Source organism: Amphiura filiformis, unplaced genomic scaffold (genome assembly GCF_039555335.1).
Source record: "Amphiura filiformis unplaced genomic scaffold, Afil_fr2py scaffold_151, whole genome shotgun sequence".
Classification (NCBI taxonomy): Eukaryota; Metazoa; Echinodermata; class Ophiuroidea; order Amphilepidida; family Amphiuridae; genus Amphiura; species Amphiura filiformis.
In genome coordinates this window covers 88,907-105,419 of record NW_027305615.1, presented here as the reverse complement: position 1 = coordinate 105,419, position 16,513 = coordinate 88,907, and the positions used below count along the sequence as shown (strand labels likewise).

General features: G+C 36.7%; 1 protein-coding gene across 1 annotated transcript in view; it reads left to right on the top strand.

The window, feature by feature from the left end:
• Positions 1–7,072: 7,072 nt before the first annotated feature.
• LOC140145149 (uncharacterized) overlaps positions 7,073–16,513 on the top strand; it is a gene marked incomplete at its 3' end in the record, with an annotated part of 79,988 nt that continues 70,547 nt past the window's right edge. The window contains exon 1 of the mRNA XM_072166926.1: positions 7,073–7,145. Coding sequence (XP_072023027.1) covers positions 7,103–7,145 — 43 coding nt within the window. The remainder of the gene's footprint in view (positions 7,146–16,513) is intronic.

Below are 16,513 nucleotides of genomic sequence, written 5' to 3'. Positions count from 1 at the left end.
TTTCTGTGTTTGCTGGTCTCAAATGTTTTAACATAATGTTATTTTTATTGACACAATATTTGGCAAAAATGTTTGCAAAAATAGTTTACAATAACATTTTTTGAAAACATTTAGAAATATTGTTGTAGTGTGTTTTTATACAAAACGTTTTAAAGCGTTATCATGACCTTTATATAACCCGACATTTTAATGTTATTAAAACGTTTTACCTAAACCAAAAGCCAAAATATAACTTATTTAAAAGATTTTTGTGTTTGCGGGGTAATCAATTTAATGGACAATACGTACATGTGCGTATTGTCCATTATAATTAAAATTAGAGCTACATTTGAAAAAAAACCTTTTAAGAACATTTCTGTGTTTGCTGGGCTCAAATGTTTTAACATAATGTTATTTAAGTATTGACACAATATTTGGCAAAAATGTTTGCAAAAATAGTTTACAATAACATTTTTTGAAAACATTTAGAAATATTGTTGTAGTGTGTTTTTATACAAAACGTTTTAAAGCGTTATTATGACCTTTATATAACCCGACATTTTGATGTTATTAAAACGTTTTTACCTAAACCAAAAGCCAAAATATAACTTATTTAAAACGTTTTTGTGTTTGCGGGGTAATCAATTTAATGGACAATACGTACATGTGCGTATTGTCCATTATAATTAAAATTAGAGCTACATTGTTTAAAGTATGGTAAGTGTTACAATTTCTTTCAGTCATCGAGGCTCTGCTTTCATTAACATCTGAACCTGAACCCCAAGTATAATCATTAATCCAGGCCCACTCTAATAGAATACTTGGGCTTCTTTTCTTTCTTTTGTTCTTTCTCTTTTCCCTCTTATTTCATTTTCACTCAGTTTGCTCGGGCCCATTGACTTCGTCCACCCTGTCCTCCCACTTGCTACGCCCCTGTACTCAGTCTGGTACGCCTAAATAAATTAAATAAGCTCTTCTACAGTGGATACTAGCCACTTTAATACTATGTAGCTTCTCTCTTTTTTTCAACATTGCTGTAGTATAGTTGTGGTAACCTGTTACCTATGGTAAAATTAAGTTTCAGTGAAATAATGTCGCTAGTTAAAAATACAAAATAGTTCAATATTGAAAATAGAAGCATTTTAACCAGTTCGTTTTTTGATAGGTGTGGAGCACTGAAAATCACCAAGTTCATGAAGTCATAAAAGAAATCAAGAACCAGATAAACCATGGATCACTCCTGAGATCAAAAACCTCATTAAAAAACGTCAAGCTGCTTTTACAGAGGGCAAAACTTACTTTTGGCGTTTTCTTCGCAACAAAGTGATTCGTACCATTAGCCAAGCCAAAAAATATTATAGAGACCGTCTCCAGAACCTCAAAAACAGTGATCCATCAGGCTGGCACAAGGGCATCCAAATGATCTGCAACAAGAACAGGCAGCGCCCTATTATCTCTGCACCTGGCATTCCCCAGAATGACGAGAAAGCAATTGCTGAAGCAATTAACCTGAACTTTGCTCCTGTTTCGCAAAGTAGGCCCCTGTCAATCATGGCGAATTACCTGCTTTCTTGCCTTCCAAGCCACCACCTCAAATTCATGTCTGAAGAGATGTATAGAGAATTGAGAAAATTGAATGCTAAGAAATCAGCCGGTCCTGCTGGACTGCCAGGTAAACTTTTAAAGGAGTTGCATGTGAGTTTAGTACCCCCGTTGCTGACATACTTAATGCATCCTTTGCTGAGAGTTATGTTCCAGAAATATGGAAGGATGCCACTATTGTGCCTATCCTTAAAGATATGCCAGCAACAAGTGCTAAGCTCAGGCCTATCTCCCTAACTGCTCTTCTGGTTAAGGTCAGTGAAAGTTTTGTTTCCTGATGGATAGTTGCGGATATTTTTAGCACAATTGATCGTAATTGGTATGGGAGCATTAAATGATCCTCAACTACTCACTGTATGATAGAACTTCTCGATGTGCTCTACAAGGGTACTGATAAAGCTAACACAGTCGGTACGTTGGTGGTGACGGACTTCTCCAAGGCTTTCGACTGCGTCGACCAAACCCTGGCCATACAAAAGCTGTATAACCTTGGTGTTAGAAGTGAGCTCATCCCATGGATTGCCAATTTCCTCACATCCCGGCGTCATACATGTAGAGTGCAATATCAATCTGCACAATCTGAGTCTTTTCAAAGCTATTAAACCAAGATAACACTCATTGAAACAGCTCAACTGATTAAATCGGATCTTTTTTATACGTATGTGCGGTATCGCAATGAACTGGTATAATACAGCTTCAGTTGGGTAACCGATTATAAAGGAAACGCAAGGAAACAATGGTATGTGGACCTTTGTTCACGAAATGAGACAATGGTCTGCTTTTTGTAACCAGCATTCTTGAAAATGAGCAACATAATGATTGTCGACTTAACACGGTTTGGAAATAATTTCTTCATATTTTTGGTGTTATCTGTCGTTTACATATCCTTCCTAAAACACAAAAGTGCGACTATATTTCCAAACACCTAAATTAGCTAAAAATTTAGGACATGTTACAAAACTATATTTTCTAGAATTTCATAGAATAGTTTAAATGTAGCTTGTATCGTTTTCTGCGGTCCGTTACCAATATAGCTCAATATTTTCGGTCAAATCTCTATTCAATTAACACGGTGAGTTGGCTAGCTATGAGCTAGCTATGCCTTGCCCTCACTCATATTTTACGAAAGTGCGACTATTTCTGAACATCTAACCTAGCTGTAATTTTAGGTCATGTTAGAGAAATATATTTGCTAGAAGTTTGGAGAATAGTTTAAATATTGGCCGGTTATTTTTCACACAGTGATGTTAACTAGGCAAATGCAATATACTTCTAACATACACTATTTGTAAAGGTCGCGCGTCAATGGTGAGAGCTCTGTGTATTGTGTATAGGAAAACGGACAGTAACTGCAGTATGGTTGACTAAGTTGCTTTAGTTTGCCTGTGAGGTGGGGGGGTTGTCCATTAGTGTTTTTCATTGACGATGTGTTTTCATCATGATTATGTAGCAGCATATTTATCTAGTTTATCATATTTGATTTCTTTTTATTACAATTTGGCTGGTCCAATCTATGTGCAATGTCTTGTTTTTCATTGAATTGAATGTAACTTCATTGAAGGGGTGTGTTTATGTGTGTGTGAGGGCTCATAATCTGGATGTGAGAGTATATGAGCGTTTACACCACATTTCGCCATACTGCATTTTAGAAACGCTTGCTGTTAGAATAAGAAAAATTGTAATTGTAATTATTGCACAGGTCACGGCGACCCTGTGACCTTTCCGGAAAAAAGCCGAGTGGCAGGTTTTTCAAATAAATATTTTCTGTGTAAAACTGCACCATCAGATAGGTAATGGAATATATGAATATTAAGGTTATTACTTTTTTTAAACTGTTGTAATTTGGTAGTTCACAGCATCTTACGAATGGCAGTGAGCTTTGGCAAAAACTGCATTGCTAAATTCATAGCGAGCGTGTAGAAGAATTAAAATATCACAGATACACTTTTATAGGTGCTGCGGTTCTTGAGTTACGTTGTAAAGAGGGCTGAAACAACAACACTTTTGTAAAACGTACATAACTTATTAACAACAATAAATTAAGCAAGTTTGCAAAGTATATGATTTGTAGAATGAACTTTTGCAAAACATCAAGGCGTTAATTTTCAATAATATATTGATATAGATAATGAAAATCGATTTTTAGGTTGCTTCGATCAACAATACCTCGTCTACCCTTAACTGTACATCTATCACAACAATTTTTGATAACAACTTGCGTCACAATTGATCTAGTATAGAATTTATTTCAATCTTATATACGCCATTTTTTTGGAATGAAGTAAATATTAATTCTGTAAAAACTGTAATTTTTTATGTAATTTTCACATTAGACCCGACAAAAGATTACCGTTTTGTTGTCATGATAATCTAATCTTTTGATTTCGTAAATAAAATTAGGGGTCTAATGTGGATTTAGGATGCAAACTGGAACAATCCAATGCCTTGTCAAAAGCATTTGCTTCAAAATGGAGTTCGGATGCACTTCGTAAAACAACCACGTGCACAGCAGAGCACGTGGTCGATATCAAAATCGATTTTATGTATTGTGTGTGTAGGCCTATTCATAGGACCCTCGTATTAATTGTCTCTATGCGCTTGAGAATTCAACAATATAAATAATGGAAGCTTTATTATAATACACATTAATGTTTTAAGCAGATAAAATTCCAAAATATGATGTAGTAATGAAGTTGCGATTTATTAATATTATATGTTTAAATTTTCACGATGACACTATCAAGTCCTTCGTGGTCGAGCGGTCTAAGGCGCTGGTCATATGGTATACGTGATAGCGGCGCAGTGCAGCGTGGGTTCGAAATTTCATATTAATATGTTAGGGAAATGTGGCTGGGAGAATGTATGTATGGCGAAGAGTGGTGTGATGAGCGTTGTGTTTAGAAATCGATGGGTTGTGCGGAAGTGTGGCGTGTGTGTAGGGTGAGTCCAACGCACTGAAGGGTCTATTGTTCTATTGTGTCAGATTTGAGCGCTGACATATTGGAAAATGTTGCCAATCAATATTTATGAGAGTGCCTCATTTCAAATATATAGTTTTAGTTTTGGTTTTGGTTTTGGTCACGTGGTTTCCTATTGTCCTGCCTAACCACTTGAATCATAAGATATCGAACTCATTGTTTCTACCTTTTGTTTAAAACCGAACATTTGTGTCAGTCAGTTTCGGTTTTGGTTTCAGTTTCTTATAAGTGGTGTGGATCGTAAAATTATTTGATTTGAAGTTACCTACTCTAAGTATACAAAAGAAATGTTTAAATTTCGCAGTGCAATATTCACGAGCAGAGAAGTCGAACAAAGCAGTCTACATTTGAAAGCATTGATTTAGTTTGAAAGCATTGACTTGAGACTACGAATTAGCCTAAGCTGATTTCACTGTGAAAATATATAGACCATCGAAATATTTCCACAGACATTACAATAGCCACTTGACACTTGACAGATTATGACTTCATTGATATAAACACTATTATGCACAACTAATTTTATGTGCATGTCGCATGACGGAAGATCAATATCATAGAAAGCTGGTTTAAACTAACTTTTATTCAATTTATTTATTGGAGAATAGAGAGAGAGATAGAAGAGATCGCCAGGAAAGAGGGTAGGGGGGGTGTGTGTGTGTGTGTGTGTGTGGGGGGGGAGGGGTAAGGGTAAGGGAGAAAGAGAAACAGAGGGGAGAGAGCATTGGAAGTGGGAAGGGAAGGAGGGGGAGAGGAGGGCTCAAGAGTGGAGTGGAATAATAGGGAAGAGTCGATATCGAGTGTGGGGGGAGGGGGAGGAGGAGGTTATATATAGGTGGCGGAGGGAACATAGGTAAGAGGTATGGGTTGTGCTTTCCGGGGAATAATCTAATTCATAATCAAATCATCTACATCATCATGCATCGTTTATATTTCAGACAAATAAACAAAACACCCCCCCCCCCTAGGCCTCGTATATATCCATCATTTATGTCTCAACGATGTCTATGAGCTTCTATGCATAACTTATCAAACGAATCGAACGGGTGTAATTTTATGGTGTCATGGAAGTGTGCCACCTACGGCAGAGACCATCAAAAAAGTCGCCCGCGTTGATACATATCGATAATGAAAATGTTAGCACAATAGGCTATTATATACGTATGGTTATAGGCCATTATACTCCTCTTGTGTCCTCCCAGCACAATAGTGTTATGATTGCATACCAGTTCATCTCCACATTTTAATCCATTGATTTTTGGTTTCTGAACAATAGAGAAACTAAAACTATATATTTGAAATGAGGGAGTGTTCATTCAACGTCCAGTTATCGAAATTGGGTGACTTGTGTTTGGCAGGTGTGAAATATATCCGACTGGGTGTTTTAATTACGTAACGTATTTTAATACGTTACGTAATTAAAACCTTAAAAGGTTTTGGCATCATTAAATGGCTGCCTAGTGCTGGTATATGCTTAGATTCTATAATAGTAATTATTATTTTATTTATTAATTTCTTGCTTTTCCTTTCTCTGCACTTATTCTTTCTTATGCAATGGCGTAGATTTCTTTTTGACATGGAGGGGGTGGATGTTTTTAAGTACCCGGTACAGTGAAGCTTATGGTACAAATACGCGGGGAAATTTTAGCATAGGCCTATTGAAACTAAACTGGTGAAATATGTGACAAAACTTGAATTGATTCGCGCGAAGCGCTAAAAAATGGCATTTTGTGGCTAAAATGGCCAAATATGAGATTAATTTCAACAGAAACCAAATTGGGGGGATGATTATATAGACCACCCCCTGCAAAATATTGGGGAGATTTATTCCCCCCCCCCCACCCCGATCTACGCCTATGTAATTTAGAGCCATGTGACTCCATCGCTCTCCTTTTCCCTCTCTCTCCTTCTCCCCCTTTTCCTTTATTTTTTTTGTCTTCCTCCCCTCCCCTACAATCTCGATCACCCATCCGCTTCTCCTCTTTTCAACTCTTGACCCCTCTTTCACTACCTCAACTGGACCTGGTTTTTAAAATGGATATTCGTGATATTAAGAAATCCATTTGATTTTATTGAACAGGCCTATAACCATGATTACAACATAATAGCTGCGAAGTAGTTAATTATAGAAAGTGACACAGATAGATCTATATACCTGGCAGCAATGGCACGTTGTTACGGGTAATCGATCAGCGACTCTATTGAATTTATTTAAATGAGGCGCCTAAATTAAGATTGCATACCACTTTGTCCGTTATTTTCTCATTTCTTCACAAAATGCAAAAAAATGAAATGGGTGTAGTACCCCCTTATAAGTGTTAACATCCACCCATTATGGCACTAACGGGCAAACACGTGATGAAGGTTAATATTGGTATCAGTCTATCTGTTAACGTTGAATGCCACTGCATATGCGTATGCATCGCGCATGCTCCAAACATGATACTGCTGCCTTTCAATTACTTTATATCATAGAACATTCCCTCCTCTAGCTCAGATCCACATTTTGTCATCATGAGTAGAACAATTGATTATGAGTAAAGATGATTTACAAACGCAGAAGCGAGATTTTCCTTTTCTTAACGGGTGAGTTGATATTTGCTTGTTGATATAATTGTTCTTTTTAATACTATCATATTTGATAGTATTTATTACTGGTGTTAAAATTAGACATGCAATTGTGTCTTTTAGTGTAAGATTTTTAATTTTTATAGGCCTTAAGGGAAGTGTAATGGGCATGAATCTGGTTTGGACAGACACAGCCACCAGAAAAGGACCAGCTGATATCGCGCGCCAAATAAGTTTGCAGTTCAGAAATTGCATTTTTTTCTCAGCTTTGAAAAAAATAGGCAGAGCTGGGAATCGAACCCGGGACCTCCCTTTCATAAAACTCAGTGCGTTACCACTAAGTTTATTCATGGAAGAAAGAGATGAGAAGGAACCACAACGACTTCGATCGGCCAAGTTTTAATCCGCTTATCTATTGACGCATGAAAAGAAAAGCTATCAATGGTACTTACTTTCATGTATGATCCATTTACCGCGATCGATGCTTGGCAAAATCATTACTGGAAAAAATTATAACAAACCCATCCACGAACAAACAAACGCTACCCAGAAGTAAAATTATGGAATTTCACTGATGCTCTGAACATGTATAGTAGCTTTGTTTTGGGATCTACAGTCAAACTGTTTTCTTGAACGTGTTGTGTAGAAAATGTCCTACAAAACATCGAAAAGGTAATCAGAATCGGCCGTTTTTTTGCTGAGTTTCAGCTTTAGCAAATAAGATAAGATTTTGGTGACTTTTTTGATGAAAAATAGATGTAAAATGTTCTTAAATATTGCACAATGTTCCGGTTGAGTCCGGTACATAAAACCTGTTTAATTTAATAGTTTATATGTGTATAATCGTAACTAGCTAACTCGTTTCAGTGCCAAAGACTGCCAACTCTGAGAAAAAAGTCATCAAAGTTCGGAAAAATTGGGCAAAATGGAAGAAAAAGATGTAGGCCATCAATGACCGATGATCACGTCACCAAAGAAAATCCTATAGGGTGCTTGCACGGAAGGTCATTAGTTCAAATCATCCTTCACACACGCTCCAGAAGACATGCAAATACATGGAATACAATACCAATCACCTATTTAACGCGGGGTATTGATCAAAGTAAATCCTCATGAATAACAATGTCAACTAAATGTCGGTAAAGGGAGTGGACAAAGTGAATGCGTTCGTTGTGGTTCCTTCTTATCTCTTTCTTCCATGGTTTATTAGCGATCCTTGATATTGCTGAATAGAATAAATCAATACTGATAGGCCTATTCATCTAATGTACAATGCTATTCCAAATTAATAGTAGGTATGTCCACTGTTAATACATGTGCCACTAGAACGGTTTCTCATTTACTGTTGTGTGTATTCACCCATGTATTATCAATGCAGACAAAAATCGTTTTGGGAAGTCCCATGGTATGCAGTCACTTGCATTGGCCCGCTTTAGACCTAAAACAGGTTGTTTCAAGAAATTCCTGGAGTTAATTTCTCAAACTTGGTAGTGATTAATGTTACCAAACTTATGCCATGATAATGATGATGAAATAATAATCATTTTTGAAGATAAAATGTGCTGACCTTAAAAGATTGAACAATGTTTAAGACTACCGCTATTCATTTGAAATAATACACTTATTGTTCATCTCCTCTATGGAGATATTTTCCATGGCGGCCATCTATGATCATGCTTGAGGTTTCTCCAAAAAAATCATGGGTTTTGAGGTATTTTAGTTTTTGTTGTATGTCAACAAAATTGATTAAATTTTCAGGATGATCTTATTTTCATGTTGTTATAAGCAAATATAATGTTCCAGATAACGCTTGTTAATCAATACATTAAGAAAAAGTACCTTAAAATTGCACTTTTTGTTAGTATTCCTTTTTGGACTTTAACTTTTTAACATGTTCTAGCAGCACAATATAAAACCGTGACACTCGAAAGGCCATATCTCTGGAATGAAACATCCGATTAAGTAAAACGCCAAAATGTTTCTTTCATCAATTCCCAGCCAATAAGTTAGGTCTGAATCAAATAAATAAAATGACTATCAATTGATCAATCAATCAAGTTTTCAAGTTATCAACAATCAATAATAAACCGATGAATCATGGAATATTACTAATTACTTACTAATCTACCAAATAAATAAATAAATATGTCAGTAAATAAATAAATAGGTATAGGCCTAAATAAATAAATAAATAAATAAATAAATAAATAAATAAACAAATAAATAAATTAATTAATTAATAAATAAATAAATAAATACATAATGCAGAATGCAGTTAGTATTTTAGGTAGAAAATTCCAAACATTCTATTATAATTTTCTGCTATGCACGCAAAAGACCTGTGCTACTAATCAATAATGGGTCTTTCACCATGCTCACACCATGTTAAACTACTGACTGTATCCCTGTAGGATGATCTTCTGACCAGGTGCTAAACAAATCAGTAAAGTGGATGCTTTTACAGTACCCAATCAAGTCTACTCAAATCAAGGTCATATTAGGGCATTTACAAAGAATGGTCAAAGGTCAACGTTTCCAAAAACGGGAAACATAAAGACATACTCGCCAGTCGTGGCCGTTTTATGCGATTTGATACGGCGCTGGAGTCTATAGCTATTCCAAAATCAGTTCCAGACCCGGTTTCCAGACGCAAATTTGTATGTTATTACAAGGAATTCAAAGTAATTTTATCATCAAGTGACCCACATAGAGGAATACGACATCTATCGTGAGCTAAAATGCATTATGTTGCCTGCAAAAGCCAACGATCAGGTACATACATGCATACATACATAAACAACATTTAATAGGGCGCCTTTCCAACTTGATCAAAGCGCCGTAACAACAAAGCAATAACAAAAACAGAGTCAATACGATGGATAAAAATGAGACTTCAAAACTTTCTTGAAACTAGGCAGTGTGCATGCCTCCCTGATGGTTCTTGGGAGGCTGTTCCAGAGTGTGGGTGCCGAAACATAAAACGATTTATCACCAATGCGATTTTTCCCGACATGAGCAGTGAGAAGAGTAGTATCAGAAGATGAACGTGTCATGGGTCCTTAGCAGGTTTGACTTTATGAGTGAGAAAGTTTGTGAGATAAACTGGTGCATTACCCTGAAGACATTTAAAAACATACATGCATATCTTGAATTTGATGCGCTCCCTTATGGGCAGCCAGTATAGAGTGTCCAGGAGAGGTGATGGGCTATCACGTCTGTCAGCACAGAAAATAAGTTTAGCGGCTTTGGTTAGGAGAGATTGTAAACGGTCCAGGTCCTTTGATTTGGCTCCATACAGGAGTTCATTGCCATAGTCCAGGCGCGAGAGAATAAGACAGCGAACAACATGATGTTTTGTGTCCTGATCAAGATATTTAGCGATGCGACGGATGTTCCGTAAGTGAAAGTTGACAGAAGAAATAAGACTGTTGATGTGCTTAGTCATGGACATCACGGAAGTGCTGGGTTTAATCCGTTCATTACCAACTTTGAGTTCAACAGGAGAGAGTTTGTTCAGTCCTTGGGTGGTTCCAGCAATGAAAAATTCAGTTTTACTGTGATTGAGTCTTAATTTATTCACAGTCATCCAATTGCTGAGTTCGGTGATACACAATTCAAGTTTTGAAAGAGCAGTATGACATGCCTCTGGTATTCTAGGGTCGAAAGAAATATACAATTGAGTGTCATCAGCATAAACATGGAAACTAAGTCCATGCTTACGTATGATATTACCAACAGGAGATGTATATAAAATAAAACCCAACGGGCCCAGTACAGACCCCTGAGGGACCCCAGTGTCCAGTTTATGCATATGAGAGTAAACACCGTCTATCTGAACTTGGTATACTCGACTCTCTAAATAGGATCTCATCCATTGGAGAACCTTACCAGAAATCCCAAAATTGCTTTCAAGATGTTGCAATAACAAAACATGATCAATAGTATCGAATGCTGCAGACAAGTCAAGCATCACAAGAAAAACAACCTCTCGCCTGTCTACAGCATTCAAGATATCACTTTGCACTTTGAGAAGAGCAGTTTCGGTGCTCCTATTTGAAACATAAGCAGATTGTTCTGACACAAGTATTCCTTGATTGCTGATTGCTGGCAACTTTCTCAATTATTTTAGGCATGAAGCTGATGTTAGACACAGGCCGATAAATTGAAAATTCATTCGAGTCCAGAGATGGTTTTTTAAGTATTGGAGTGATTAGAGCACAACCCATGGATCTGGGAAAAAAAGCGGATGAAAGCGAACTATTAATGACATGAGTAATAAACGGAAGGAATACATTTAAAAATTCTAAAAGTAGCGTGACCGGACATTCGTGTTTAATTTCATGATAAGCTTAAAACGCATTGAAAACGCCAAATTGCAGTCACAAAATATATAATATTTGTAAATCACCAAAGCAAATGGTAACGTAGGTATGTGGAAAAGAACCGCAATAACAATAACAAACTATGTGTCCAAAGAGTTGTCTTTTGAAATATCACCAAAAATATCGAATTTTGGAAAAACGCCCAAAATTTAAAACAAACACGAACCTTCCAAAATAAATACATATTCGCACTCGGAGGCCGAGTGACTCGTTGCTTCCCTTCTCCAGATACCTGTACTTCAAGTTCGCCCATACCCCATGCCTTAAGTTCGCCCGTGAGCTTTTTCGGAATTCATTTTTAGCGTTTTAAACTAATGTGGCGGAAACCATCTGGTAGCGAGCGTCTAAGGCAACTTGGTGATATGACGTGGGCGTGCGGCTAATCCGCACAGTCTTATGAATACTAGTCACACTAATGAGTCAGACGAAGGAGTCGGATATATGTGACGTGTCATGTCAAAAGGAGACACTTTTGGGCCGGTTATCAATTTTGAGGTTTTTACATATCTTAAATAAAGAGATATTTTGCTCCACAACGCCGTTTTCCCCAATGAAATCGAACATTCCTGAGCGAAGATATTGAGTTCGTAGGTTATGGTATTATAAAATTGGAAATTGAGATATCGGCCTTTAAAAATATTATTGACAATATTGACAATAGCAATTACCTTGAAAAATGTCTCAAAAAATACAAGATGCCAGTTATATTCCGGTCTGAAACTATCAGACAATATTTTAAACATTAATCACAAATTCGCAACAAACTCAGATTGTGAAAAAAATCACCCCCGTGCAGTTTTTTTGGCTATTTCTCCATTTACGACCTGCCCGAAAGTGTCTCCTTTTGACATGACACGTCACATACATGTATGTCATTGTTCTCATCATTTATTAGGGTTTTGGGCTGATCCAAGTGATCGGCTGGTAGCGGTAGTAGTGGTTATTGATGCAGAGGGAGAGAGGTATGTCTTGACCAACCTGCCTCGACGGTCGCAGGGTTTATAATAAACCCTGATATCACATGACCCGAAATAACCGAAGGGCGCCATCTCTCTTCTGAATCCATTTCCGCTACACTAATATAGTTTGCTAAAGAAAGATATATCCCACTTCTGTAAGGCACATCGTCTGGGTCTATATATTATAGTTTTGTCAGAATATCCGTTTTGATTTCCCCTTTTTCCACTTGCGACTGTCAAAATGTCCAACTCCGTACTTCATTTCTGATATAACCAGCAGAACTAATCGATATTTCTATTGTAGCTTGCAAAATCATCCATCCATGGGTACATTCGCGAGTTGATTTGGACAAAATTGGTAGTTGGAATTGAAAAATGGTGCAATCAAAACCAAAATTCTGACAAAACTACATGTATGATATATAGCTCACGGTGATATGCGTTAGAAACTCGCGTGCCAAGTTGAAGCCTATCGAAAATCTTACACTAAATGACCGAATTTCACGCATAAGTTTAACACTAGGATTTGAAAAAAATACTATCAAGCATTATAGGTTTTTCATGACATTTACTGAAAAAATGAAAATTATTGCATGTTATTTGGCCGAGAAAATTAATTTTACATTGAAAAGGTGCAACTCAAAATTTTGCTCATTTCAACACCAAATTTGATCGTTTATATTGCCTCATTAAATGACTGAGTGTCAATAGAAATCGGTTGACTAGAGACAGGGGTGACACTAAATTCACGGCTTTTGTTCAGCCACGCAAACCTATGGCAAATTTGTTGGCTTGCTCTCAACAAAGTGAAGCAAGGTATCGATCGGTTAGGAATAATTCACATCAACTCTTACTCAGCCCATGTGATTGAGGTCACCACATAAAGGTGTCGTAAGTTTACCGAATCGAACCTGTTGAAGATAGTAAAAAGCGCCCCCAAGCAAGGTTAGACCGGGCAGAAGTGGGTCAACTACTATGATCCCATCAGGCCACAGTGATTTGTTTCTGCAATTTTAATTTGATAAGGGAATGTCTTGTTGATATAGTAATGTCGAAATTAAGACATTTAATTTAAATTAATATCGATAATACAAAGAAAATATACGACAAGCATAAGATATGAAATACAGTGAGTATTTGAAGTCACAAAAATTATTTGACACTTCACGTGACCTTCCAAAATGGTGCTCGCGGCAATAGTATTTGCCATGTGCTTCCTCCCTGTGGAAAAGTATCCCAAAAAATATCAATCTGCACTAATACACTTATTGGTGTAGCCTGCCAGTATGAATTATTGTTGAAAAGTAGAATAGCACCGTAATTTTGACATTTAATTGTATCATAGACATCTATGATTGTATAGACGAATCCAACGAGCCAAGTCAGGATTTGGTCGGCCATCTTTGGTTTCCCGCTAGCACCAACCTGGGGTTTTGAGCACCCGATTGTGCAAATAAAAGCCGCCTAACACCTAAAGAAAATGCAAAGACGAGGAGGGTTGATAGAATAATAATATACAATAGAGGTAATCCTGTCACATCTATTCATACATAGTCCTTTTGTTCATCCATTTGTACATCTATGAATAGATGCGACGGGATTACCTGCGGAATTATCTCTATTGTATTATTCTATTAACCCTCCTCGACCTTCTCTAGGTGTAAGGCGGCTTTTATTTGCATAACTGTTGGAACTGTATTGTGTTGTAAACTTCTTTTGTCTACCTGTGTTTTCGCGGAAGGTGTAAGACGGGTGATGGAATGCAGTTTGTAATTTCGTTAAAGGCCGAACATTATTTTTTGGATGCATTGTAGCGGTCGGAGACCCAACTAAAGGCTGTTAGTCAGGTGTAGGAATGCGTGTATTTGGATTCCTCTATAGAGGAATCCAAATCCACGCATTCCTACACCTGACTAGCACCCTTTAGTTGGGTAGCCGTCGGCTACAATGCACCCAAAATGTGAAATGATTCGACCATAGAACAATACCTGGGAGCGGCACTAGAAATTAACATGTGGCCGCATTCATATGTAAATAGCGTATTGTTATTTAAATTTGTGCCCAGACATATTGAGGGCGACAGTCATGTTATCCAGACAGAGAATGTCTTGATGCGCCAGGCATGTCAAATTGTTGAGTGAATGTGTATAAATCCCCTTTCTATATAGGTAATAAGCTAGTGTATTTCGTGTTCCAGTTTGTTATAACAAAACAATAAGTATTATATTAAATATATTAAGTGTATAAACTTTGAAATTGACGTGAATTTGAAGTGCAGAGCTCCAAATCTAGCTAGTGTAGTGTAACATTATGCTGTGTGACCCCACTGCGTGGTAGAATTATATTCATAAAACATTGAATTTAACATATAATATGGGCAGCCAACCACGATTTATCAGCATTTAAAAGATATGAAGAGCTTATTTCCAAACCGTGTTAAGTCCACAAGGTTCACTTTGAAGAAAATCAGGAATCTTCTTTATGGCAATTGAAAAAAAGTGCGATTTCTATAAAATTACATTGAAGTGAAGGTGACATATATAGGACCATAACAATATGCAAAGTTAAAATCTAGAGACTTTTAATTTTTTTTAATGAATTAATTTGTTTTAAAAATAGCATGGACTTAACACGTTTTGACACAAAACGCAATTTCTGGCATGGACTTAACACATTTTGACACAAAACATAGTATCTGTAACACAGAACTAACCATATTTTTCTCAAACTAGTCTTAAAAAGATAACAAATGTATTTAAAACATACAAAATTTGATTCTCTCTACTATAAAACACAATTTTGCCACAAAAACACCTTGCATCTGGAACCCCCTCCTCCCGCCCATTTTAACCAAAATTCGACGTTTAAAATAGTTCAAAATTCAAAACTTTATTGCATTTCTCAGAATCGAATAAACATCATTTTCACTGACAATAAGTGATGACCTGAATATCCACTTGTTTTACCACATTATCGAAATTTCCCCCTCCCCCATGCTGCCACCCTAATCTCATATTGACAGTCGTAAGTTTTTAAGTCTTTAAGTCCTAAGTTTTTTATACCTTTAACTTTGAAATAATACCTTGAATTTTGATAATCATACAAAATAATACTATCAAAAACTAACTCTACCACCATCCTCTAACATTAGTTCTACCATCACAACCTCTCCCTCTCCCCATTCCCACCCTGTTCATGTTTTTTCTGGAGGTATCTATGAAATATTTAAGAAATTCCATACAAACTAGGCCTACTAATATAAAAACAAAAACAAAAAAACAACAACAACTTTTTATGCAGACCAAATTCAGGTATACTAGTCTCAGGACCAAACAAGAACGAAGACGCAAAGCAAGGCAGTGTTATCAATCATGCAGAACTTGGGCGATTAACTATTGGAAGCCCTATGCCATGCTGCCTGCCTACAAGCTGCCCCCAAGGGCAGTGTTCGTGGATTTAACACAGTTTGCTAACAAACTGGATTGGACTTATCACACGCTTTGGAAAAAAATCGATACTTTGTGTGTCAATATTTCGGAACTTGACTAATTTTGTAAAAAAACACAAACATTGCTGGATAGCCCTAGTTACTCACTACCCATTTTCATCAAAATCTCAATTTTGAAGGTGGGTGGACTTAACACGGTTTGGAAATAAGCTCTTCATATATTAATTAACAAAGATACATAATCAATAATACAAATGACAATTTAACTAGTAAACAAGTCTGAAATCTTAAAATGTTGCCACGTGATTTCCCGAACACATGATATGTCAACATGTGACCATTATTCAGATTTACCGTAAGTATTTGGAGTATGGTGCACGGCTTGCAGGCAACTGTGTATTTCTTTACTTCCGTATAAAATCAATAATTCATGCTGGGAGCCAAGTAACATTCTGTCTGCTTAGTGCAGATTGGTATTTTATTTTACTTTAAAGCATAATAGAAATACATAAAGACGAATAAGGCGCCATGATGGAAAGCTATGTAAGGTCAGGTCGGGTATCAAAGGTTATTTTAACTTCAAATACTACTTGTGTT